Source organism: Copadichromis virginalis, linkage group LG1 (assembly GCF_057382275.1).
Source record: "Copadichromis virginalis isolate Kocher_CV1m ecotype Utaka linkage group LG1, C_Virginalis_male_GT1.1, whole genome shotgun sequence".
Lineage (NCBI taxonomy): Eukaryota > Metazoa > Chordata > Actinopteri > Cichliformes > Cichlidae > Copadichromis > Copadichromis virginalis.
Window position 1 is genome coordinate 17,117,985 of NC_140618.1, and position 26,701 is coordinate 17,144,685.

Sequence of the window (26,701 nt, forward strand, 5' to 3'; positions counted from 1 at the left end):
GGTTTGGTACATTTTGTAAGTTCTTTGTTGTTTTCTCTGCCTCTAGAGAATATGTTTACAAGCAAAGTGCAGCCGTTAATTTTTTTTTTTTAACCTTTCTTTACAGACAGACAGTCGAAGTAAATATTGAATAATTTAACTAATCTCTGGGCCTCTGTCGACTCACTCCACTTTACAAAAATCTATAAATACAGTTTATTTTGCAGGTTGATCAAATTTTCTTATGTAAAAGTAAATAATAAACAATAAATATACAGAACATGGCACACACTATATTGTGTATATCGCCAACTCTGAGGAGAAAATAGACTGTGAGACTGGGAGGGACTGATCTCTGGTTTGCCTGACTGGTTTCAGGTTTGGATAGGGATGCCTCCATCTGACCCTGAGACTGTGCCTGTGAGTGATGTATACCTCCAGTAAGCAGAGCAGAGCAGGAATGTGGGCAGAGGGTAGGAGAGCTGAATTTGGGTGCAGGCTTCACACCTCATCAGGCATGTTTGCTGGATGAGCTGCTTTGCCATGACAAGCCCAAAAGAACAAATTAGGTCAAACGGTGACATGGAGAAACAGAGGAGAACAAAAAAATCAACATGAAAAATTAAATGTTTCATTTTTATTTTCCTCAGTCTGCTGTTGATGCCAGTTTGAATATTTTTGCTCGTAAAAACTGGCAGTATTGGTAACCATCTGCAACACTTGTCGGGAGAGGGTAGTGTTACCTGACGGATTCATACATGAGTGGAGCGCTCTTGTATCAGGTGTATATTATGAGCAAGAACGAGTTTTCGTACGCAGGTCGCTTACGCATGTGAATGAAAGATAAAAACGCATTTTTTTAAAGTTATTGTTGCTGATGACATATTCAGGGTGCAAATTAAAGGTAGATTAAAATAGAACAGACTCATTTTGACACGTGTTTATGTTCCCGTTTCACTAGCATGCAAGTTTGTTGTTTTTTTTGTTTTACATTATTTAGCCCAAGTTTCTATGTCAGCATGCTGATTCACATTCTGTCTACTCGGTTCAGAAGCACTTGAGCTGATTGTTTTTTTTAATTTATAAAATGTTTTGAATCAAATTTAGAATTTAGCATATGACTTATCATAGAGCGGATTTGTCAGCGTCCTCCCACAATGCAGCGGCTTATGATTAGCCAAGTGTTTGCCTGTTTTGTCACCTGTCTTCTGATTGATTCAGTTTTGTTGCTCAAAATGCAATGCGCCTTTATTACTAGGTATGTTACCAGTCTGTAAATGAAATCCGTATTACTGTCGCATAAGATGAACATTCGATGCTGTAGGTATATTATGCAGCTCTTCCTGAAGTAGTGTGGAGATTGCACATCTATATGTTTCTTAGCTAAAGCCAACTATTTGAATATAGTTGCTTTTACTTGGGTTTTATGGATTGTATTTTATCACATACTATTAAAGAAGTAAAAAGTGGGGTGTTTTCTTAACCACATTCAATAAATTTTTTCTGCATTAACTATTTCTCTGAGAAGTTTAGTGTAAAAGCAGATTCCCCTTCAAATGTGTTGTTGTGTGTTGCTTTAGAGATGAGAACCAATTAAGCCATACTTGTCAAAAACATCTTACTCAAAGCTTATACTACTCTTTATTTGTATTCATAATGATGAGGGAGGCATGACTTCATGTTTGCTTCAAGCACACGCTCACGCTGAGACGCTAAGTAGCCGGGCGTCAGCATTTGTTCACTTGCTGTGGGAATTCAGATTCAGATTTCTCCAGGTCAGAATTATTGTGTCTCATTAAAAATCATATCGAAAAGTAAAAAGTTCTCTGCAACTTTTACAGAAACTTCTATTGCCTGACTTTGTTCCGCACAAGAATTACATTTAAACCATTTTATCCCGAAGCTGTGTATTATTTAGACTTCCACTAATTGCAGTCTTTCTTGCATTTTGAATCTCTCTGTAATTATTAATGTTCCTCTTCTGTCTTGCCGCAGTCATCGAGTCCGCTCCGTCTTCCCCTCCTCGTGCTCCCGAAACAGACTTCCTCCATTTGTGTGATAAACTGGATTAAATGAACAGAGAAATTGCTTTAGTCCAAGAAAAAAAAAATCCTCTTAAAAATCTGATTAACCTCCAATCCTGCAAACTTCTAACTGAACTATTTAATATCGAGTGAGACATCTACATGAAGTTGATCAATTTAGCAGGATGTTCGGAGCTGGTACATGCTGAGTGAATCTTACCTGACCTCACTCTCTCATGGATAACTTTTCCTTTTAGATGGTTACTCTCGCTCTCTCTCTCTCCCCCTCCATACCCCTTTAAATCCATACACATACACACACAAGCCCCCCACCCCCTGCTGAGGCAGCAAGTGAAGCAAAATAACTCACTCTGCCACACAATCGCTCCTCCACCTCGCTCTAGGCACTGACTGCTTTATTTCATGACTTTTTTCCCCCCTTTCTCTTCTCTGCTCCCTCCTTTTCCTCATTGGTCCCGTCATCGGTCCTGTATTTTTTTTTCTTTTTCCATACCATCGTAACTCTACTAAAACAAGAGCAAGGGACGTTGAATTGCTTGACCTTTCTCATTGTGTGGTCTGTGTCGACTTGGTTCGGCCCCACACATCAGGAATGTGTTTTTTTTATTTTGGACGCCTTTGTTGGGAAGGAATCGAACGTGTTACGTTCACCACAAGCTGTCGCACTGGCACCGGCCCGTGTTAGAGTTGTTCACTTTAGCAGCGACGATGCAAAAAAAAAAAAAAAACAGAGTTTCTCCTTGCTCAGTAAAAGCTGACACAGCATTAACCAGGCAAAAAGGCTTTCTTTAAGACACAATTTTACTGTACAAAATGTTTTTTATAGTTTTCACAAAATACATTTAGAAAGCTCCATTTTAAATAAAATTAAATTGAAATATTTAAGAGACAGCGTGTAGACGTTTTATCTCAGAAGCAATGCTCAGACGTAAACCCAGTATGTGTCCATGTTCTACGTACACACTGAAATAAAAATGCAAAACTCAAAAGAGCATGACAGATGATGCTAGAAAAACCCTCCCATGGTCTTCAATTATAAATAAGGACTGCGGGTTTCGACTGCAGTCTTACGAACTCGAAGCCAATATAGTTGAACAGAACGTGTTTACAAAATTTTGCAACACAAGACTAATATCTTTTTTTTAAAAAACATTGTGTACTAGATGAAATACAAAGGCTTTGGTCTGTTTTACAATCAACAATGATTAAATCTGATATGTACTTGTAAACAACTGCCAAACACTTAAGTTTAAAACTCTGTCAAGCAATGTTTAATCATAATTATAGGAATTAAATATTTCTAGTTGCACATTTTTTTTTTGACCATAGGACACTATAATACAACTATACCTAAGAGACAAATTGTACCTGACCCTAAAGAAAATGTATTTTATGATGCATGGAACATTTATAGAATATTCTGGGGGGGGAGGGGGATAAATGAAATCAACTTTTATTGGTGAAATCTTTCTGGAAGATTTCTAGGGAAGACAAGTACTTTACATTTTGACATAAACAAACTGGATTATATCGAAGATGCAGTCTACCATTTACAGACTACAGGGTTTTTTTGCACCCGTGTTTTCCACATTTAACGTTCTTCCTGGTAATCAAGTGTCAATCCAACCACCAAAGCAAAAGGGTCCGAGTTGGGTTGCGTGTCGCACCTTCTTTGCACACTTGAAGCTGTTCATAGTGATCCGTGTCTAATAAGCCAGCAAATGCAGGCTCACGTCAGAGGAGCCAAGACCACAGCCTCAGTGGGTGGATCGAGTTTGAGTTTCCTCTGCTAAAATATCCATTCGCAAGAAATAAGACCAATAAATAGTTGTTGCTTCTTTTGTGTTTTTTTCTTTGACACAGTAAGAGTCTTCCCTCCAGCTTTTCGTCTTTAATGATATGCAACAGCGTCCAGAGACCATGCAAAGGCTGGTAGAAAGTCTTGATATAAGCAGGTTAAAAGATAGTCATGGCAGAATCTCTCAGGTTCTCCTCTCTCAAACAAACGCAAGACCAACATGGTTTTCTAGCAGTCCATCTATCAGTACTTGATCTTGGTTTTTCATATTAACATACAAATGGCCATTTACAAACACACCAGAGAACAAAAGGAAACAATGACTGAAGTTGGAAATAGAAAAAAAAAACAGATAAGAAGTTTTTGTTCCATATAAATTTAACACCGGGCACTTTACAGAGGTCCATTCCCCCCCCCCCCCCCCCATCTTTCCATCGTTGTTCACTCTTCCAAGTCCTCGTTTGAATGTGCCTAGAGCTACATAACAGCACACTGTCCCACTGGAAAAACAAAGCCCAGACGTCCCAAAGGCTCTCCCAGAGTCCCTTTAGCTCTCTTTTTTTTCCCCTCCTCTTCTGTCTGTTGCCTCCTTTCAACCCTCTCTCGCCTTCTTTACTCTCCTGTGCCGTGTATGTGTGAGGAACACTGCCGGAGGGCGATGGTGGAGTGGGTGGTTACAGGGTGAAGTAGCTCTTCTCTCTACTGTAGTCTTGACCAGTACTGAGACATGTCAGGCTCGCTTCCTGGGACTTGGACTGGGACAGACACTCCAGGAGAGATGAGTCCTGTGAAGACAAAGAGAGAAAGATTGATGTCAGATTGGAAACACGTAAGGAAGTTTAAAAAAAAAAAAAAAAGCTGTCTAAATGCTAAAATTAGATGAGCAGGTTTACCATGCACGGTTAGTACGACAGTTAACTAACAGAGCATTGTGCTTTAAATGCTTGCAAATAGGTAGATGAGCATGGGCCTGCAATGAGTCACAAAGCTCTGCACGTGGTGGCTCGGTAAAATGCTTGCAAGCTCGATAAATTGAGGCTTTGGCAATGGCATTTAAACAGAGAGAATACAACAGCAAATGAATCAAATTAATTAGCAATTTAGCACAGAGGAAATGTGGTTATGCATGATTAACTCTTCATGACTATAACCGGTATATATGGCTCTCAGTAACATCCTAATGGGGTGGAACTAAACTATGGGCTGGAGTAGTGGGGTTGACATGATGGCCCAGAGTGGCAAAGAAATGAGCCTCGTTCATGCAACTGCGGAGAGAAAAATGATGTGCGATGTAGAGATATAGATCCTCAGACATTTAAACCAAAGGAAAAGGAAACTTGGGATGACAGATCATGAATCAGACATGACTCTGTAGTATCCCCTGATTACTGGAAAGGTGGCAGATATTTCAAAGAGTGCAGTGTTTGCTTTTTTAACTCCCAAGCAGGCTGCTTTAAAAATAAAAAATTAAAAAAGTGAAATTTTCTGCCTACCTGTTGAGGTGGTACCAGAAGTGGTCATAGATTGGCTGTTCATATGTGCCTGCATATGAGGGGGCGTGTATGTTTCGTAGCTCCGCCCGTTCACAGGCGGACTGGTAGGCAGCATGCAGGAATAAGAGGAGGTCTGGCTGGGCTAAAAATGAGGAGAGAATGTTACATTAGCTTAGCCAACCATAATTTGCAGCTCAGTAGTCTGTAATCTAGTTTGTCTGCTTTTAACACTATCAAATTATTTCACGAATCCTTTAGTTACAGTATGCAGGCCTATGTAATTTTGTACTTTTTTTGCCACTCTTATAGTCACACCAGTCACTGTAAAAACCCAGCTTTAAATTCATTTTATTTAAGCACTCGTATGTAATGTATGCAGAGTATTTGACTTACTTGCATAGGTAGATTGTTTGCCATGGTGAAGCTGGGCATCGGCGGCAGCGCACTGTAGGTGTTTGTGAGTGCGGTGTCAGGTCTACCCAGCATTGACCCCGAGGTGAAAGACACTGTGGATGAAAATGAAAACTCGCTTGAAACCGCAGAAATCTCACACACACTGAGCTCCGGTGAGAGAAGTCATCTCATTAGCGTTAAGCAGTGCGTGCGGAAGGTGACGCCTTATTTGACAGGCTGATGGGCCCGGACAGATAGCTCTACAGCGAGAGCCTCAGGTGATTGACTTCACGAGCTTCAGCTCTGCCGGTGTACCCTCGTGCCTGATTCGGTAATTGCTCAGATAGTCAGCTGAGAAGTTTTGCTCAATCATCCATCAAAGGGAAGCAACGGCGCTTCTTCATGCGAACTAGAGCGCACAGCCACCGAGGCCTCCTTTGCCCTTTTTATATGAATCCGCAGGTTGTGGCATGATACTGTTTAGTAAATATTTAACCCACTGAGCCTATGGAACCCATCACAGTATTAATGCATTAAATTTTTTTTTAACAAAGTAGTGTGTGCTTGTGCAGCGTGTGTGAAGTAGGACTGCACTTTTAATAATTTCAGTTGAAAAATTAAATTTAAGTATTATTTTACCTTACTGGGCATATGGTCAAAGTAATATCTCTGATTAGGTTGACCTACCCGGTGTGGTGGGCTGTGGAATGGCCTGGTAGACGCTGGTGCCGAAACTGCTGCTGATGGGAATGTGACTTGAGGAGTTATTGGCCTGCCGGCGCTGATTCCGCAGCTTCTCCTCTCGCCTCCACTTTGCTCTCCTATTTGAGAACCATACCTGCAGATGAAGGATGGGAAAAGCATAATTTTAGCTTCAAGTTTAAAACCTCTTTTAAACGTGCTCATAAAAGTTGCGATCACTCACTTGTATTCTTGCCTCGGGCAGGTCGATTTTCGCTGCTAGTCTTTCTCGCGCGAAAACATCTGGATAATGAGTTCTTTCAAATTCTGCAGTGGGATTAATCACACAGGTATAAGTGTTAGTAAATATAAGATTAGGTCAAGGGCAGTTAATTTTATTCAGAGCTATTAGTGAAACAATTGCGTGTCTTTCGCCCTGGATCCAAAACATTAGGTTTTTAATTAGGCTTCTTATTTAACGCAGTGTAATGAAGAAATGTAGTCCCTCACGCAGTTTGCGTTTTCTTTGAATTTGCTTACAATAACCAAAATGTTTGTATTGTGTTATCGATGAAACATTAGTCTGGGTGTTTAAAACGAATTATACAAATTATCCACTGCATATTTGACCTTTTTCCAGTGCTTCGATTTGCTCCTGTGTGAAGGATGTGCGATTTCTCTGTAGTTTCCTCTTGAGCTGCAGACGCATCTGTGTCTCCTCTGAATCCTCCCCGTTCGAGCTGATGGAGTTTGTGTTTTCTCCTGCACCGTCCTGTTGTTGGCAGCCATCTAAAAAAAGGAGAGAGAAATTAATGGAAATATACATTCACTTAAGCTTAATTGAATAATTAATTATCGGGGCTCGTGTTGTATCAGCCTAGAGCTAATTGTACAGACCTCGGTGGTACATCATTAATTAAAGCACCCATCATGGTTAATTTGTTTCAAAATTGGAGGAATTATTGCAATTTCTTCCTAATGTTTGCCACTTTACAGACGACTGGCTGCGTGAAAAAGGAACAACATCAAACCGGCTTCGTGGTTAAACTGTTGATAAAATATTGTGGGAAAAACAGGCTGGCTAAGGGGAAAGCTCCGCGTACTTATCGTGTCCCAACAATGGCGTGTGTTCTCAAAAGGTTAAGAGAAATGTGACAAGATGTGCTGAGCCTCTTTTCAGAGCCTATGAAATGTATTTAAAACCCAAACTCTCTACACAGCTCCAAAACCCCCTCCCTTTTTCCTCCAGGACAGAGCAGTGCCTCAATGGCCGTTCCCATATGGGCGTTGGTATGGCCATTGAGGTGACCACCAACTTTTGAATAGAAGAAGACGCTTTTCAGAATGATACAATGCCTTCAGGAGTAAGGGAAACCATTAAACTATGGACACAGCCAGGGACGAGCAGTGAGCCCTCGGTGGGTGTAATATATGGGATGGGATGGGATGGGATGGGGGTGGGTGTGTGTGTGTGTGGAGGGGAGCTTTTGGAGGAGATGACAAAAGGATCCCCTCTCTCTGGAGGCACACAGGCTATAGTACTTTGGCATTGTGCGCACGAGGATCCCAGTCAACAGAGCTTTGAGTCCAGTGTGTTAACCCTTATCCACTACCATCATTAATCACGTCCCCCGGCCAGCTACACGCCAGTCAGGATTTCTGTCTTCAATTGGAAACAAATGAGTGAGGAGAGAGCATGCAACCCCCTGAACAACCAAAATAAGGCCAATCTATTCACTGCTGCTGTTTGTCCGCGGTGGGCCTGAAGGCCCCTTCACTCGCAGGGCGAGGCTTATCGACTAATGTCTGTCTTGTTGTTGGACATCATTATCACACCAAGAAGTTAATGCGAAATTAAGCAGCGGGTGCGTTGATAGAGGTTTATGTAATATCTCAACGATGGCGCTCTGGGGCCACGAAGTGGCATTTCAGCATTTTCTTTTTCAGAGCAAATTTTATTTGTGTTCTAAAAAACCCAGAGCCGAGCAGCTGGAGCCCTGTACTCCAGGTTGTTGCAAAACTGGGGAAAAGGTGCAAAAAAGGCCGAGTAACTGTTCACCTACGTGGATTATAAGATCAGCCAATTACTTAATGTGTTTCTATGAACTATAGAGCGATAGCACAAAATAAAACACGTGTTTGCCTCATAGAAAAATAAACCAAATTACACATTTCCTCATAGTTCCGCTGCGTGCAAATTCTCCCTGCATCACGCAGGCCTCCAAACACATTTAGTGTGTCTATATGTGTCCGTTTTTGTTCAGTGAAGGAAACCTGATGGGACACATTTCTTGACAATTTCCATTGCTGCATAATAGCCAAAGTATTCTTCTATAGGCCAATAGTTTGTATCCACGCTATTTGTTTCTTCACTCCGGATAATCTATAAAAAGGAGTGAATGTGCAGCTATTATCCATGCGCCAGACCCACTGACGCTAGGATGGGATTTGTTTTCTTTATAAAAGCGCTGGGAAATAAACTCATTCTTTAGTATCACGATGTCTCAGCCAGTGAGGCGGAAAAGCAGCAAAAAAAAGAGATACCGAACCAATTGCGGCACCTTTCAGCTGCTGAGACTGGATCAAAACACTCTTGAGAAACCGCTTAAAACTGAAAGAGAAAGTGAGAGACTAAATCCTATAGACGGGATTTAGAGCCATATAGCCAGCGACTGAGCATGAGAAAGAGATGAAAGACAGCATCGGTGTGGAGTTTTATTCGTTTCTCTTTGGATAGAGTTGTCTTCTTTTGGGGCCCTGTCACTCTCCATGTAGCCATTATATGTGCTTACTCGGCTGTCTGATTGAAAACATATTTTCGTTCCCTTGAAACAACTGTTTTACCCAAATACTTAATCAAACACAACTTTGTTATATTTAGATTTTTATATCATTGTTATTATTATTATATGTTTTATTTCTGGAGATTTTTTTTTAATCTAGGTTGCAAAACAATATATACAACAGATGAAAATGATGATCATTATTATAATTAAATACCTAACATTAAATAGTTACATCTAATAATAATAATAATAATAATAATAATAATAATTATTATTATTATTATTATTATTATTATTATTATTATTATTATTATTATTATTATTATTTAAATTAGCCGTTATAGCTTCATCATTAAATGAATTATTTTAGCCATGAATATGATCTTTCCCGCTTTACTGCTCGTTGACAGCCCCACGTGACCAGTTGCCGTCACACAAATGCTAATTTGTTTTTGTTTTTTTAGTTAATTTATTAAATCTTGTCGGACTTAATTCCAACCCTTGCATTTCCGCTTTACATGTGCAAATAAACCGTGATCGCAAACTCCTGCCTGCAAAGTTGTAGTTTCTTATAAGAAAAGCTGCTCTGTATTTGGCCTGCAGTGGGCCGTCAGGAAACCCTCTGAAGTGGAACATTTCCACAGCAGCCTCACCATCTCCACACTCCTGCATGTTGCCATAATGAGAGACAAAGCCCTCTCTAATGAGCAATTACACGTAGTGAGGACTGTTCCCATAACTAATCATTGCGTGTGAAGGAAAAGCATTCCTTTGTGCTAACATCGCCGCACACAGCTCTCCCCCGGCTCCCTGCCTCCCCATCGGGGAGGAAAATGCAGGCTGTTGGATGGACACCTCTGCTGAAAGGACAAGCTTCTGTCACGCACATCCATGTCTGGGACAGTGGAGACATTCAGAATGCATGCATGGCCTATGGCTTCCTCTGATCGACTAGTTTTACATTTTCAGTCTTGTTCAGAGCATCAAAAGCATGACCATACAATACCTTCCTGCAAACAGCCACGGGTCGGAATCACCGGAAGAGTAGGCCGTAAACCTATTCATATTCATACATGGCAACTTGTGGTGACCTCACTAAGTTCACTTTAAACCTAATGCATTGAATTCAAATCAGATGCTTTTGTGGGTGACCATAAATGTTACTGCGTGTCAGCACACCACCCGGATGTATACTTCTTTTTTGGTAGAGAACCTCACAACTGTGCGTGCGTCAAGGTGTCTTTATTGCTACTGCATGACAATGAGGCTCACCTTGGTTGGGCTGCCCTGGCACTGATGTTCCGGGGTACCAGCCGGGCCGGGTCCCCCAAGTTCCTGTCTGACCGTTGAGCATTCTCAGCTTGTCATACATGCCATCTGCGCCCATCTGTTGCTTTTCACTAGCCAGGTTGCGGAGGACTCTGTTTATTGATGACACCTGAATGACAAATTACATATGATAAAAGTCTGGATTAGGATTGGATGGAGCGCAGCATCGGCACGTCTCTGCTCGTGCGGGCAAAACACGTGTTCTTACACGCATAACGCGAGCATTATAATCATAATAAATATGTACAGGAAGATGTTTCTGGCAAAGCGCACAAATGAACAACGAGCCCCATCAAAACCGAGCGTATGTTTGGCTGATCACATACGCAGTAATGTGTGCCCCACGCTTTGAATCGCAGTGCACTTAATAAGACTGAATGGTTGGATGCCCTTCTCCTTTTCCTCCAGTGCATGAGAAAAAAGTCATTTCATGTGGCAAATTAAATCATGCACACAACTTACAGTCAATACACTTACACTGGGTATATTGTCGTTGGTGCAGATCCCCTCCGACAGAAGTCTGTCACGGATCTCCCACGCAAAGATAGACGGACACTCCCGCTTGTACTGCGCGATTTTCGCGACCACCTCTGGAGTGGCGACCCTGGGCTTGCTGCCGCCTATTGCTCTCGGTCTTATGGAGCCTGTTTCATAATATCTACCAAGGATCTTGCTCACACAGCCGTTGGATACCTGGACGGGAAACAAAAGACACAATTCACATACATTATTTACGACTATGAACGGAATTGCTAAGATGGCTCAAATAATTATCACCTTTTCACTGTCCAGCACTTGGACTTCATCATGGGTCTATAAATACAGAAAATATGCCTTGAATGATATATTAGGCATTTATTCTTTACAACAGCAGGCAGATTACTTTTCCGTTTGTTGTCCTTAAAACATTCCTTTAATTGCAAAGTAATAAGTGGTTTTACTGGCTTAAAGCGGTCGTGAACTGCTACTGGAAACCTGGCTTTAATTGAAAATTCAAATCGGTTTGTTTTCAATATTTTTGCTTTTGGATATTATTATTAATTTCCTTGTATTCACTGAGACCAACGTCTCTATGAAGGCGTTTTCTGTTCATAAAAAGGAGTGGGATTGTCACCTGGAGTATCCTGGAGATGTCGCAAGGTCGAGCACCACTGTGAGCAAGTTCAACTATTTTCTGCCTGGTGGAATCCGGCAGCGGTCTGCCATTAACAAACACACCACCAAGCTGGTTTACGCCACTGTGACCTACATGGAGACAAAAGCACCGGAGTCATCAAATCATGTCGCAGCTCCTCTTGAAATATATGATAAAGCTAACGGCTTCCAAGTAATGGTGAGCAGAATGATTTAAGCGTTCAGAATAATCGAGTTATAGATGCAATGTGATATGATGCAGAGCACACAGCAATAGAGAAGTTTCACAATAAACTCTCACACGATTTTATAAAAATATCTTAAACCGGAGTGCACTCCAGAAATCTTTTTTTAAGCTGTTGTGAGGTTCGGCGCATCATCAGCTATTTAGTAACACATGCAAAAACATTGATCAAACCACAGCAGCACGACATACACCGAATAAAAAAAAATATAGAATTTTTTTCCTCATAGTAATTTTACAGCTCAGTCGATGATCTGGTCAGAAAAAACTCATCCAATCCTGTAGCAAACCGGCAAACTTGGGCTTTAAAACACCCGCACCGTTATCCACTCCCATCACCAAGACCTGCACCTCTCTCACAAACAGTGCTTTAAAACAATAACCAGCCACACCGACGATCCCATAAACACTCCACTACAATAATGTGTTAAATTAGCATCAATTCAAAAGCATCTTGTAGGAAAAACGATATTAAATCGCTAAAATCCTTCCCATGACAATCCTTTATGAAAAACATGCCATAATTACGCATCAAAAAGACAAGGAAACAATAAGATTTTAGCTTTAAAATATGAGGTTTTATTTTTGCTTATTGTCTAAAAAAATTAGTGATATTTAGAAATTATCCTTAAATTATTGTATGGAATCGCTCTAAAGCACAGAAAAAGCCCGCAAACCTGAAGCCAAAAGGGAGAGCTGACTCCCCGGAGTGCCTGAGCTGCTCTCTGTTTCTCCGCTCCCTTCCCCTGCGCTGCCGCCCGGTACATTGACTCCGGGAGCAGAGGCTCCTTAGCAATAAATAAGCTCCAAATATAGAAGAGGGGGAAAATATGATGAGCCTGCCTGACATTTGTCTTTAAAATAAAGCTAGCTGCACGTCAAGTTTGAGCTTAATTTCTGGAAATAGGCGGAAGTCGCCTCGGATCATGCATGGGAGGCTAATTGAAAAGATCAGTTGGAGCACTTGTGGCAGGCATGTCACTTTATGACACCGCTCTGCTTTTGAAAATCGCATCGTCACGACAAATAGTAGCATGATAAAACGACCCTTTCTGTCTGCATTTGGATATCACTCAGACAAAATTGGACGCTACTCGTTTACCCTCCGAGGGAGACTTCGTTTTTAAGGTGGCCAGGGGCTACGCGCGGTCACACAAACGAGGGCGCGCCTGGATTCTTAACATATTAAAAGTGACATGCAGTTTTTCCCCCCCTTGTTTGTATTTGACAACAAATGCTCACAGCCACCGCAGTCCTGTTGTGTGGAATCGGTTGGCGTCTTCTTGCTGAAATGTGCCATAGGAGTTGGCTTTAAATGCGGACTTTATTTTATATAGATGACACAAAAGAAAGAAAGAAAATTAAAAATAGGGGGATCGGGCCTGTTTATAGCTACTTGAGTGAGAATAAACCTGTTTAACTGAGCAACATATCCCTTTTGGCCGCTATGTGTTATAATCTTCCTGCGTGGATCTGATTAATAGTAAATCCATTATCATCCCCTCCTGCTCTTTGGTAATTCCAGGATTAAGTGGAATTAATAGACTTCTTACGCTGAAATTGGCCTACCCACATTAAGCAGCCCTGCTCTGCGGGTTCTCCAGGGTTGCTCCGTCACCTCTGGTTTATAACCATCATATAAATCCTCCGGATCGATAAAACCTGTCAGATAACGACATCACATAAAAATCAAACTCTCCTAAGGTTAAGTCTTAATCATGGCACAATTCCCTCAAGTGCCCGGAGTCGATCTCGCCCGCTGGCGCTGATTATGCGCCTTGTATTCTATTGCAAGTCGACTAATAGGAAAACATATGGTGTCAATTTGGACGCTCCCCACTATATACACCCAGGAGTTATTAGCACAAAAGCCAGCGAGGCCGTCGCGACCTTTAGACAACCCAAAGGGCCGGGCCCAATGATATCTCCTCGGCAATTCGCACCAGACATCACACGCCAAGCCAGGGGAGCATCCTATTAACATCAATCCAGTGGGTATTGTACACAGGTTTGTTAAGGCTCTGTCATCTCTATAACTGACAACTGATAAGATTAAAAGAAAGAAATCACATTGCTGTGCCATTTAACGTAAGAAAAAAAATCTAGTAGGAGAAAAACAAAAGTAAGCCACTCGTGTTTTTGGGGGTTTTTTTCCCCGCAGCGCTTTCTTATGAATCACAGCTCTCTACACATAAAACAGTCCACCTCTCACGTGGTCCAACATTGGATTCAAACATACTCGGACTAATGCGCACAGGTTACAGCACAGACACGTCATCAAGGTATATGGAGAATAATATAATAAAATTATTCCACACACCTTCATCACAGATGTCATACACCTCTTGTCCAGCAGCAAGAGAGAAAATGTTTCATGTTTATCCTTTTTGGTTTCAACACACACCAGGAACAAGACAAATCATTCATCTGCAAGAGGCCACTTTAAACACATGAGGCCTATAAGCAACTTCATCTACCATGTTTTGGGTTGGGGTTTTTTTTGATTGGCACCCACGACAATATGGTTGTTAATATTTATCTTCCTCTCTGAGTTCAGCCTGCACCTAACAGTGAGGCCTGCGGTTATAATATGAGCATTTTCTTTCTAGTTCATGCTGTCTGTCCGTGAAGAATATGGACTAATCTACATAAGACATTATTGCTATTCCCTCATGTTTCATGCAGGACTCTTCTCTACGCAGCTAATCTTGTATGCAGCCTGGCAGCCAGCTCTAACGCTAATGCAGACGGCTGTGCAATTATTTAATACCAACTCAAGCAGAAACAAAAATCTCCCTCTCAACCCAGCACCCCCCTCTAATCCCCCCTTCTCTCTCTCTTTCTCTCTCTCCCTGGAGAAGGAAGGACGACGTGTGATTAACTTGTTCAATAATAACTTGCCTACCTATCATTTGGGAGGGAGATAATAATAAATTAACAGCAATGAAAGCGCCATCAAATAACTTAAAAATATTATCATCCCTGCTCTTAAAAAATCCTGAAAATGTATGGCTGCACATGCATCTGCCCTCTTTAAAAAAAATCAAATTTAAAAAAATAGTGTTTCTGAAATGTATGTTAACAAGCAGTGCAATAAATAAATATAAAAGATAAAATTATAAATAGAAAAATGTCAGTGGGTGTTGCTTCCATGCAACCACATTGCGGCTGTAATCAAAAGTTTCAAAATAAAATATATAGAAAACAACTTACTGTTCTGCATCATTGAAGCTACGCCAGACTCCCACGTGGCTTGGTTGTGGTATTCTAAGCGTCACAAGGAAATAACAAAAGTGGTTAGCAGCAAATCAGAAAACTGGTGTACAGATCTGTTTTACTATTATTATTATTGTTTTAAGGTGTCAAATAATTTGCAACATTTCTTTGAACAACAAAAAAAAAGTTTCTCATGTCGTCCGATTTAAATTTTATTTTTTTTTTAATTGCGGATCTGGTTCTTAAACATTTACTGATCCATAATTATGATTTTGTTTTGTTTTTTAAATAAAAACATCCTGAGTGTATGTATGTATTTTAATTAAACTTGCCTGGAAACAGAGTTGACTGTCCACGCTATAACAATTTAGTCAATCATCTGCCGTTTTCACTACTTAATGTCTCCCTATAGGACAAAGCAAAACAACACATTAGCACAGCCACAGCTACACTGATGTACTTACTGTATTTTCAGATTTATTTATTTTTTTTGCCCTACTTTTACAGATAACCTAAATTTTGGTGCCAAACAAATCAATTAAAATCGACGCGGGACAACATTCATCTTCGTTATTTTCACGTCTCTGTTAGGCCTGTTTCCGAAAGCACCTGTCACAATAAATCTCAGCTAACAGCCTAGCCATGATGTGATATTGGGCCTGTAACTCCTTTACAGCATTGTCTCTTTAAAAAAATAGTCCTGGTGTGCCCCCCCCCCCCCCCCCCCATTTTTTTCTTGTTAGTTCTTATAAAGAAATCAGCTCCTCATCGTCCCAGCAAGAGGCTTTAGTGTAGTTTTTAAAACTTGATAGCCTTCCTCTTGCGGAGTCTGTCGTGGAAACTGTACAGTGACACACGCTGTCTACCTCGCCTCACTGATCCGCAAAAGTCCACACCAGGAGGGGGTACAAAGCTGGTGTACAAAGCCTGCTGGACTCCCAACAATGCACCCCCTTTTCTGCCTCCGTATACCTCAAACCCGGGGCGAAAACTCGGCCTCCACGACTAGAAACACGCAGCTTCCCCTCTAAACACACCAACAAGTTCAGATTAATACAAAGAGCCGGAGGCATGCATCCACCCCCTCCGGGACCATTCACACATACACACAAACACATGCACTCTCTCTTTTTCACACACGCAGACACACACACACACACACACACACACACACACACACACACACACACACACACACACACACACACACACACACACACACACACGACCGTGACCCCTGCGCCGCTAGTGCGTGAATGTGGGGTTTTGTTTGCCCTGCTTTTATAGAACAAGATTTTTTTTTTTTTTTTTGGAAAAGTAATTTCTTGTTATAAATATTTGGTGGTTATTTTGTGCTGCTGGTGCGGGTTGTAAAGCGGTTTTAAAGACACAACAGCGCAGTAGGGCGCTCAATTGGAAAAGACAAATGCATTAAAGAAGCTTCTGAATGGGGGAACAGATAAAAAGGGGGCCACGGAGGGAGAAGTCTGAAGTTTTCATTTTCTCTCTCCGTGCAAAGTTGTGTTGTGTGCAGAGTAAAATGGCCTGTAATGTCGACGTCTAACAGATTGTGTTTAGTCTCGGGCTAGTCGGTGAGATGCACGTAGGGACGCCGTTACGTTCAGATTGTGTAGCTTTCTTTCATGTTGTAACAAATAGCCTGCTCGGTCATTAATCAAATTCAGATTCCTTCACACTGGCCCGCATAGGCCGAGTTACCCACTGATCTTAAAGACACGGGAAACTTGTAAATAATACTACATATTTTTATTAGCCGCGACTTAATGTCACGGCGGTTTTAGCAGGTGTGAATATCTCTGTATGTGTGCGTGAAATAATAATAATAACAATAAAAATAAAAAGAGACCGGCTTCAGCCTGCAAATACACTGCTGCCAGTAGCTTATAGCCCTGTAAGGTCCAAGTGGTTAATCATTTATTTAAGGTCGAAAGCTCAAACGTTGTTGTTCCTGAGGTTAACTGCGATCTAATCTGCATTTCTTTCCCTTTAGTAATCCGCAACAACAATGTGTTAATTCAACATGCTTATTCTGACCGCTGGATCCTGCGCTCACAACATTCATACAAGGAAGGAGAACATGTAGGCCTGAACTACAGTGGCCCTGCTGTTGGCTAACAGACAAAATATGCACATGAAGGCGAATTAAATTTTTTTTTAAAAAGTCACATGTCACAGAAAGCATTTATTGCATTAGAGCTTAATCTGATTTAAGAGTAAAGGAGTAAGTTAACATAGAAAGCTACAGAGTGATTTATTCTTTCATTGCAGTTTTATTTTAATTATTTTATGTATTTTTTTCTTTAAAAATTATATTTAAAATTACAATAGAGGCTTTGCACTAAAATATAGGTTTTGCTTATTTACGTGGATTAAAAAAATAGTTTCAAAGCATCAACAATTTGTGCTTGTTTCTCGGTTTGTCTTTTATTAATTTTAAATTTTTTTGAGACATTTACTTTTAAATTTGAGGCCAGCCAAGGACTCTTTATCTGAGTATTTTAAAATACTCCACAGCTTGACTGCTAAAATGTAAAAGCAGTTCAGTCGCTGTCATTAAAGCGGAGAAGATTAGAGACAAGGAGTAAAGTTGTGTTATCCCCGGCACACAAACAAACACGCTGAACACGGGCCTCCTCAGCAAGTGCTTCATGAAGGCTTTTTTTTTTTAAGAAGGCGCTTGGGTGACTCGCCTGCATGAATCAATCTGACACCTTTCCTCAACGGGTCATTGCGCCCCATTCTCCACGATGATCACTGTCCTGGCCCAACGTGACTTTTTACTCTTTGCTGTCATAAATAAGCAGCAAGCTATCCGTGGGCTTAAACCCAACAACCAAAAATCGAGCAGATAAAACCGACAGAGACGCTAAAAGGCTGTTCGCACTTTTGAGGGAGTCCAGGCTGCACAGTCCAAACGATAAAACACTCTCTACCTCACACTGACCCTCCACTTACAGCCGCGAATAAACCCGATATAATAATAATAATAATAATAATAATAATAATAATAATAATAATAATAATAATAATAATTTAGGCTATCACAAATAATAATGCATAATTTAACAGCAACAAGACAAACTTTTAGTCAGGATCTCACCTTTTTGGGGCATCCTGCGTCGTTATCAAAGTCCTGGGTAAACTATGGGCTGCAGCCTAGTTGTCCACACCAAAGAAAGAGAGAAGGGGGAGAAAAAAGCGGCGACCAGGATCGCTCTCTCCCGGGAAGTTTCGAAGAGAAAAAAAATTTAGTTTCCAGTGGTCTTCGGCGGAGACAAAGGGGATATCCCTGCGAAGGAGACAGAGATTGACAGTGAACTCAGATGTCAGGACGCACGGAGTTTGGCGAGGATGCGCGCTGGCGTGTGAGAGAGCGAATGAGAGAGTCGGGAAGAGAGAGATGGGGAAGAGAGAGAGAGAGAGAGAGAGAGAGAGAGAGAGCGGAAGGAGGGGAAGAGGGAGGGAGAGTGAGTGAGTGGTGGTAGGAGGAGGTGGGGGTAAGAGAATGAACACACCTATGCTGATTGGTGATGGAACAAGTGTATTAATGTATGTGTTCCTGGTCTGCTGTGTGCGCCTCGCCTCGCCTCCCTCCGCCGCTCTTCACTGGCCCATTAGCGCGACCCGACCTCTGTCATCATCCCCCATATAAACACTTCCCCCTGCACCACAGCCAAAGCGGGAAACGGGGCCGAGCCAAAGCGAAAGAGAGAGAGAGAGAGCGAGAAAGCGGGGAAGAGAGAGAGAGAGAAAGAGAGAGTCGCGTCTTCCCAACCCACTAATCAGCCCACGCATGCAAATACTCTGCGCTCACTTGCTGAATATTGCCCTATTGCAAAGGAAGTGCCTCGGAAATGTCCATTGGACGGAAGGCTCTATTCTTCCAGGCTGAATTGGGTCCGCACAGGGAATCTCAGGCATGCTCAGCGCCAACCTGAGGCTAGCTGGAGCCGCAAGGGCGGTGGGTGGTGGTGTGTGTGTCTGTTGTAGTGGGGGGGACGGAAACTAGCAGTGGAGCAGCGCACACTTGGAATGCTGGAGCTCGTAACACCAAATTAAAATTACAAAGCGCTGCAGCGTGCCTTTTATGAAGCAGCCGATGCACTACAGATGCGATTAACGTTATAGAGACGCACATCCGCGCTGCGTAAAACTTTTAGCGCCCTTTTTTCCCTTCTGGACTGAATGTAGCGCGATGTTGCACCTGCGCAAGTGCCGCAATTGGGAGTCATCTTTGAAGGTTTAAAAACTTTTACTTTGAAAAACCACCACTTTTAAACTCTTATACCACAGCGATTGAGCTCCAAAGTAAATCATCTAATCACCCCCACCAAAAAAAGAAAAAGAAAGTTGTTTTACTTTGAAAATCATTTTGCACTTGTCCGGCCTTCACTCACACTCAAAGCAACCAAAAATGTCCACCACGTGCTTTTGTTGATTCTTTTGAGTATCACCCTGCCCACCCCACCCCACCACCCCCATCGTGTCAACAAGAGCACCGTACATAAAGAGTCCGGCCTTTAGGCAGGCTCGGGTGCTTTTTATGGACACATTTGCGAGGCACGGCGACGTCACTCCTGCGACCTGACAGCAAATAGCACGCGTAAATAAAGTAAAAGCAAATGAGTGCGTAGCCATGGCCACACGCTCCCAAACTGAGCCGGCTGAATGACCGACTATTAGCGCACACCTCAGCGCACCCAAAATCAACCCCCTCTGCGCCCGTGTTTGAGCGTACACTCCCAGCTTTGGCCAGCACCAGTCTCGGCACTGAGGAGCCCCGTTGCTTATTCCAAAAAGGAAAACCGAGGGGAAGAGAATGAGGTTTGTGTGGATGCTGAAGCCAAAGTGGAAAAGCAGAAAAGGGGGTGCGTGAAAGGGCAAAGAGGGAGAGAGTGAGCGAGAGAGACGGGAGAGGGACAGACATGAGCAGGGGGAGGGGGAGAGAAATGCGTTTTCTTTTCCCTTTTCTTCTTCTTCTTATTGGGATGGGAGGCCGTGAAATGAAGTCGTGGAGGCCTACACTTGACTTTCTTTGACATGTGAAAAAGTAGGAGAAGTCCGAGCTCATCAATAAAACACTTCGGAGGTGAAAGAGGGCTCCCTAACAACCATCGCATTCCTGACTACGGGTTCAATGAGTAGACAAACGACGCTGCCAGAGAGAGGGTGAGAGAGAGAGCGAGAGAGAGAAGAGAGAGAGAGAGAAGGGACAGGGGGGAGGGGGAGAGGGACTGCCCGGCTTGAATGGGGCCCTCAGTGGGCCGGCGAGATAATGAGCTGAGAGGACCGGCTCAAACTGTCACTGAGGGTCCCGCGGTGAGGAACAACACTTTGGCCAATACTCCTTCATCAAACAACCCGTAAACTAAACGAGCACATTCATCTGTTTCTCCTTCCTGCATTGTTTCTACTCACTTAGACTGGTGGCTCAGCCTATAGGCCTACCGTGAATGGCCGCAGCTTATATCAGTTAAGAGAGGAGGGGGGGTCCCAAGCATTTTTACGTCAAGAACCCCTCCATTAGAATGCATCAGACCACAAACACCCCCTCACACACAACCCAACCCTGTCGCCCCTCCTGACAGGGGTTTGTGCAGTGAGAGACCTCGTGTTGGTTATAATTTACTGTAAAAAAATACATCAAGGACACGGCGAAGTTGGAACTTTCAATTAGCAGTTATTATGAAACATCAATGCAATTCAAGTTCACAGGTTTATGGATTATGTTGTGGCTAATTTGAGAAAAGATATTTGAAAGGAATTAAACTAAAAGTCGACGTGTAATACAAAAAAAAATCTATGGTGGGTTGTTGACTCTTTGACGCAAGAATACTCGCAAGGTGAAACTTTCTGCGCTAAAGTTTGCGTCCTCGTGGACGCCTCGGTCAGCCGCGCGTGCACGGGATGTGTGCCACTTTTAGCAGCTGCTGGTTTCAAGTAATAAGACAGGGAAGTTGTCAAAAGTAGAATGTCATCTTCTCATAATCAGTGTAACAGTACTGAGCGAGAAAACACATTCAACATCTTGCCTAAATGTTAAATTCTTTCTGGTGAGACGCTTGAATAAGTGTATTTGTGAGGCACCTTTGTAGTGCAAATGTTATTGCTACTCACTTGTCACAGATTGCAGCTGTCAAAAATTCACACCACTAACCTGCCTTCATAGAAAGACGGATTCCCCGATGAGTGTGTCAAGTAGTTTTCTTTGGAAACAATACCTCCAGCATGTTATTGATTTCTTTGGTTAAGCTGTAAATCCGCTCCAAGAGCTAATTCGTTGTCTCCATTCTCAAGATATTTCTTTTTGGTTTTTCATCTATTTATTATTTTTTTATTTTTTTATTCAGAAACCTAAGTGATATGCCAAGTTGGTCAACGGCACCTCTCTATGAATATATACATTTCTTATGTGTACATTTATCTTTTTATAAGGTAGATTGCATTGCTGTAAAAGTCTTTAAGGGTGATGTTGGGAAAGCAATTAGCCCAATTCGGATTAGCAGCAACTAATGTCACAGGCCTTGAAAGGAAAGCCTAATCTCGTCGCTATTTTCCCCTGAGGCAGTGTGGTATTCGTACCCCTGCAGAAACTTTTAAATACAATAAAAGAAAGAAAAGAAAAAGAGAGAGCTAGCTGAAAAAACAAAACCTTGTTTTGGTGAAGGAAAGATAGAGTATTTTAACTCATTTTCACTTCACAACTTGACACTATATTTGGACACGACCCCCACACCTAAAAGCCTGCTTTGATTTATTATTTATTTAAAATTGACAACTGTGTGATGACCTCCACTGGAGGTCACAGTTTACTCACCTTAGGAAAAAAAATTATATATACATGTACATATGTATATGTGTGTATATATATATATATATATATATATATATATATATATATATATATATATATATATATTTGAGCTTTCTATTATAAATATTGTTGCAGCATTGATTCGAGTTAGTAATCGCTTGGAAAACACGGTGATTCACTCAGACAATAAAAAGCCTGGTGTGGTGTGCATCTTCATTTTCTGTATTTAAATTGTATCTAATATAGGAGGGGAATTTTTTTTTCTTAGACAATTAAATACATATTAAGTGGTGTACACATACAAGCCCCAGAACTGTATTACACCTACTTTCACTGGTGAGCAAATAATTATATAAATATGAGTTTTCTATATACAATAAATTTGTTATTTATTATAAATAAATATAAATGAAATATTTATGAATATAACAAATGTACTTTAATTTACCTTTTATTATAAACGTTCTACTATTCTTTTTAAAATAATCTTATTATTATAGAAATTCTCAATTAAATGATTATCATTTGTGTTTTTAAGCAGTATTGTAAATGTTGATAATAATAATAATAATAATAATTATTATTATTATTATTATTGTTGTTGTTGTTGTTGTTGTTGTTGTTATTGTTGTTGTCACCGATGTATAAAATTTCGACTTTTACGTGTAGCTGCATTCTTGCAAAGCTCTGAGCTGTCATTCATCAGACAGAGCCGACCGGTCACATTTCTCCTCATGAGCACGTCGCCGGTTTATTTGCATAAATCATCCGCGCGTTTACGATTGTATTATTCTGTTTTCATGAGCCATAATCAAAGAGTCACTTGCTTGTTCGACTTCTGCGCCGATATTTATCCATCTGCTGTTTTGAAAGCGTGGTGGCGCACGTGGAGAGCGTACCGCAACAGAAGCTCCATTAGTGGCAACTCATTTTTCATCAGAGTGAGTAAACATAAAGAAACGCAACTCCATCACGGAGTGGGCAGCCGCATGTAGCTTCCTAAGGTGGCCCCCGTCTTGCTCTGTCGGGATGCCAAACACGCTCAAACCCTGCTCTTTATTATTTTTTTAAGCATGTTGTTACAGTTAACGTCCTCGTGGCTCATCTAATGGCTTCATTTTCTAGTCACATTCACCTCCACAGTGTGGAGTGCTTTGTACATCGTTTAAGGTAAATTTTGTTTTTATTTAGTTTATCCTGTGTAGTTTAACCCCACCTAACAATTTGTAAAGTTTGTGGGGACACAGTGAAGACTACGGCGTGTTCTTGTGTAGTTCCCAGAATGTGTACAGTCCACAAAAGGCTAAAGCCCTCAGCAAAAGGCTGAGGGCTGTGATAAACACCGGGGCTAATGGTGTCACAGCGCTGATCGGCCAGTGTGACAGGAAGACACGCTGCAGCCAAACATACAAGAACCTTGACCCGAGGCTTCCAAAGACTTCCAGATACTGTGTGGAAATGAGTACATGTGTGAGGGGTGTAAATAATAATGCAACTGAAAGCTCGTAATTAGACGAGGGGGTGTGTGAAGAAATTAAATGGTAATAACCTCAAACATAAACAGCAGGTCCGGGCCCTCCGAACAAAATCAATCTGAAAACCACCAAGGCGCGCGTGTCACTTCACTTCGTTGTTTTTGAAGATTTGAAGCACGTGCTTGCAATTTGCTTTCACAACTTTTTTTTTAAAAGTGTTATAGTTCTTTAACAGTACCTCTGACTTTAAACGTTAACTCACAGCATTTCAACCAAAATATCGCGCTGTTTCTCCAAAATGTCACAGACGTGTCATGTTGATGAAAAAGCCCACAGAATCAAATCTTCCGGTGATGGACATCGACGTTTCCATTGCGCTTATAGATCGTGCATAGATGAATGGATCTCACTGTACACATTCCTGATGTATAGGCTGAATTCCCCTCCAGGCGTAACTCGCACAATAATAGCCGCTTTTTAAAAGAAATGACGAGCGCTTAATTCCTGTGTGAAGATCGCTAATTACACGTTGTGTGCGCGTGTGCGATAGATGACAAAAAAACAAACAAAAAACAAAAACGAACTGGGCTTATTGTTTTCCACTTTGTTTTGGTGTTTTCCTACTCTGTAATACACAAAGCAACGTGCAAACACTTAACCAATAATTTTCCCAACTTTCCCAGTGCGCCCGAATTGAAATCAGTCTGCATGCTTTTAACTGCGTTTTTTTTCAGGATTTAATAAAATGAAATAAAATACAAAAATACAGAAAGGATACCCTGTAAATATTCTCAGAGGTTTATCGTGTAAGTTACAGTAGATTTAAATTTTAAAAAGAGACTATTTAAAAGTAGGCTATAGTCCAGCCAAACTCACCGGAAGAAAGGCAGCAGAGGCGTCTGACCGATATCCTGTGCATATAAACTCGCTTCTTCCCTCCCCGGATCTCTCCTCCGTGTCACAGAAACAGAAACTTATAGGTCCCGATGAAAATCTATCTACCTTTGAATCCGTCGTGAAGTTGAAATGTCAGTGAGAGGGGGGGAAAAATCTGCGACTCTTACCAGCAACTTTCCCTTCAGCATCAGCCTCAAGTTGGCGGTGATTGGCTGGAGCGACGACTCGACGTCACGCCTTGGACAGGACGCTGAGCGCAGAATGGGGAAGTGCGCAAGGTAACCAACATGTGGAGCACACCGGCCTGTTTACTTTCCCGGTGTGTCGGCTGTGTGCAGGGGCGGACAGCTAACAATTCACTCTGCGGGCTCGCTCCCCGATTGATAATTGATTTGATTTTTATTTACATCATCACCTTAGTGAATGTTATCCACTTTATCTTCAATCCAAAGTTTGATTTCTATCTTTCTGTTCGTGTTTTATTTATTCATGGAACTTAGCCGAAAACTTGCTCGAGAGCACTTCAGCAAGAAGCGTGCCGTATGGTTTAAAAGGTTTGAGCTGTTTGCGCTCAAAATCACCCGATCGAAGCACTGTATGATTATTATTATTATTATTATTATTATTATTATTATTATTATTATTAATATTAATAATAATAATAATAATAATAATAATAATAATAATAATATTTTTTATGACTCGGATGTGTTCCCGTTGATTTTAAGAATAAAGAGGATTGGCTGAGATTGAGCGAGCATCCGGTCTTACACTGAAACTGTGAAGAGTCTTGGCGCTATTTACATATTTGTTCCAGCTTTCGAATGTACAGGCTATAAGTAACAAAAATGCATCTTCCTAACAACAAGTTTTGAAATTCCCCATTAACAGTTACTGCTTGTAACAGTTGCTGGTGTTAGGTCATAGATAGGTCATATGAATATTAATAGATTAGCAAGTACACTGTTGTGTTCTTAAATCTGAGCATGCTCAGAGCGCAACAGGTGTGGGGGGGAACGGATGCAGGAAAGTCCCGCTCGGGGTCTATAGATGCCCCCTGGCTGCTCCCTATGACGTACTCCGGCTGTAAGAGTCATTACATTACTTATATTTGTAGACAATCCCAGTGTTTTAGTCTGCGCTAAAACCTTTTTATTTCTACAGCCCTATAAAGTTGTCACTGTGACTCATAATGGGGGCTTTAGTTTCCCTTTTACTAAGACAGGCTAAAAGCCTCAAATCCTATTTCACAACCTCTGATGTTTGTGTCAATTTGAACAAGACTGAGTAAATGGGCAACCGCGCCACCGCTTGTCTCTCAGGAAGAGACCGGGGCAGCGCAGGTACGGGCCAGTCAGGACTGGCTGTGTTTGGGCCATTATTTAGAGGAACAGCCATTAAGAGGCCTTGATACTGTGCAACGCAGCAGGGTGCTCGACATCCGCGCTGGAAACCGCACGGCTTGGTCCCTGCTTATCAGGCTGTCAATAAAACGAGATGGGATACAGCGGTCGAGCCAGGTGCTCCCTTTCCCTTCCCACACAGCCCCGCTCTCCAGAAGCAGATCAGGCGTAAACGCAAATCTGTCCAGCCGGTTTTCCCTCTGCCGTCACCACGCTGCTACACAAACCAACCTTTCTCTCTCTCCCTCTCCCCCTCTTTCTCTCTGTGTCCCCCCCCCCCCCACACACACACACACACACACATTAAAATCATACTGTCAGTTTCTGAATTTTTATGTCAGTAGGGAAACAATTTTGCAAATCAAATATTTATGATAGCAAATATCGACCCACATTTGCATGCGATCCCAGTCTTTCCGCCTATACTGCATATTTAACAACCACGGACACTCTAGCCAAAGTTAAATACCTGACATTATTTCGGCCTACAGTGAAGATGCTGACGTGAAGGGGTCTGTAAGGATAACACGAGTGAAACCTGGATTTAAGCTACAGTAACTCAACCCTGCCCGGGCTTTCCAGGGAGATGCCAATCTCTTTGTGACTGATCAAATTTAAAACAAATTGTGTAATGATCGACCTCCCTTCTGTAGCCATGCAGAACATTATGTTGCCATAGCCTACGCCTCATGAGCTTATTGTTTACTGTCGCTGTAGCAGACAGAGAAAAATGTCCAGGGGACCGAGCACGTTACCAGAAAGCAGAGGGTGCACGCAGAGCTGATGCTGCGTTCAAAGGGGGGGCATTTCATCCATCTAAATTAGGATTAATTGCAATGGAGATAAGGAGGTAAGTTCTATTTGAACCTCGCGTTTAAACTTGCTTCAAACGAGAATTTGTTAGAATCTTTCGTGTGCATTTAGCCTTAGGATTTTTTTAGAGCATATTGTTTGTATTTAGCGTCACGAATATCTTGCTAGGCCCACATGAGT

General features: G+C 41.7%; 1 protein-coding gene across 7 annotated transcripts; it reads right to left on the minus strand.

Moving 5' to 3' along the window:
* Positions 1-2,813: 2,813 nt before the first annotated feature.
* pax6b (paired box 6b) lies at positions 2,814-24,434 on the minus strand. Of its 7 annotated transcripts, none has more exons than XM_085452844.1 (14): positions 24,285-24,434; positions 18,220-18,408; positions 15,096-15,149; positions 14,203-14,226; positions 11,619-11,749; positions 11,282-11,317; positions 10,982-11,197; positions 10,448-10,613; positions 7,020-7,178; positions 6,634-6,716; positions 6,396-6,546; positions 5,709-5,821; positions 5,316-5,457; positions 2,814-4,607 (listed from the first exon to the last, which is right to left on the minus strand). In XM_085452844.1, exons 2-14 carry the CDS (start codon positions 18,230-18,232, stop codon positions 4,522-4,524), a joined length of 1,374 nt encoding a protein of 457 aa, XP_085308970.1. In that variant the 5' UTR covers positions 18,233-18,408; positions 24,285-24,434; the 3' UTR covers positions 2,814-4,521. The 7 variants fall into 7 exon arrangements, with proteins under 7 accessions (XP_085308970.1, XP_085308969.1, XP_085308973.1 ...); XM_085452843.1 differs by lacking the exon at positions 24,285-24,434 and adding an exon at positions 18,635-18,789; XM_085452847.1 differs by lacking the exon at positions 24,285-24,434 and adding an exon at positions 15,431-15,504 and having other exon boundaries at positions 18,220-18,599.
* Between the last annotated feature and the right edge of the window lie 2,267 nt (positions 24,435-26,701).

Excerpts from the sequence above, each read along its gene's own strand:
- pax6b (XM_085452844.1), bottom strand. Across the intron at positions 10,614-10,981 it reads CCAACGACAATATACCCAGT|GTGTCATCAATAAACAGAGT; the intron begins GTAAGTGTATTG and ends TTTGTCATTCAG. Across the intron at positions 6,717-7,019 it reads AATCGAAGCACTGGAAAAAG|AATTTGAAAGAACTCATTAT; the intron begins GTCAAATATGCA and ends ATCCCACTGCAG.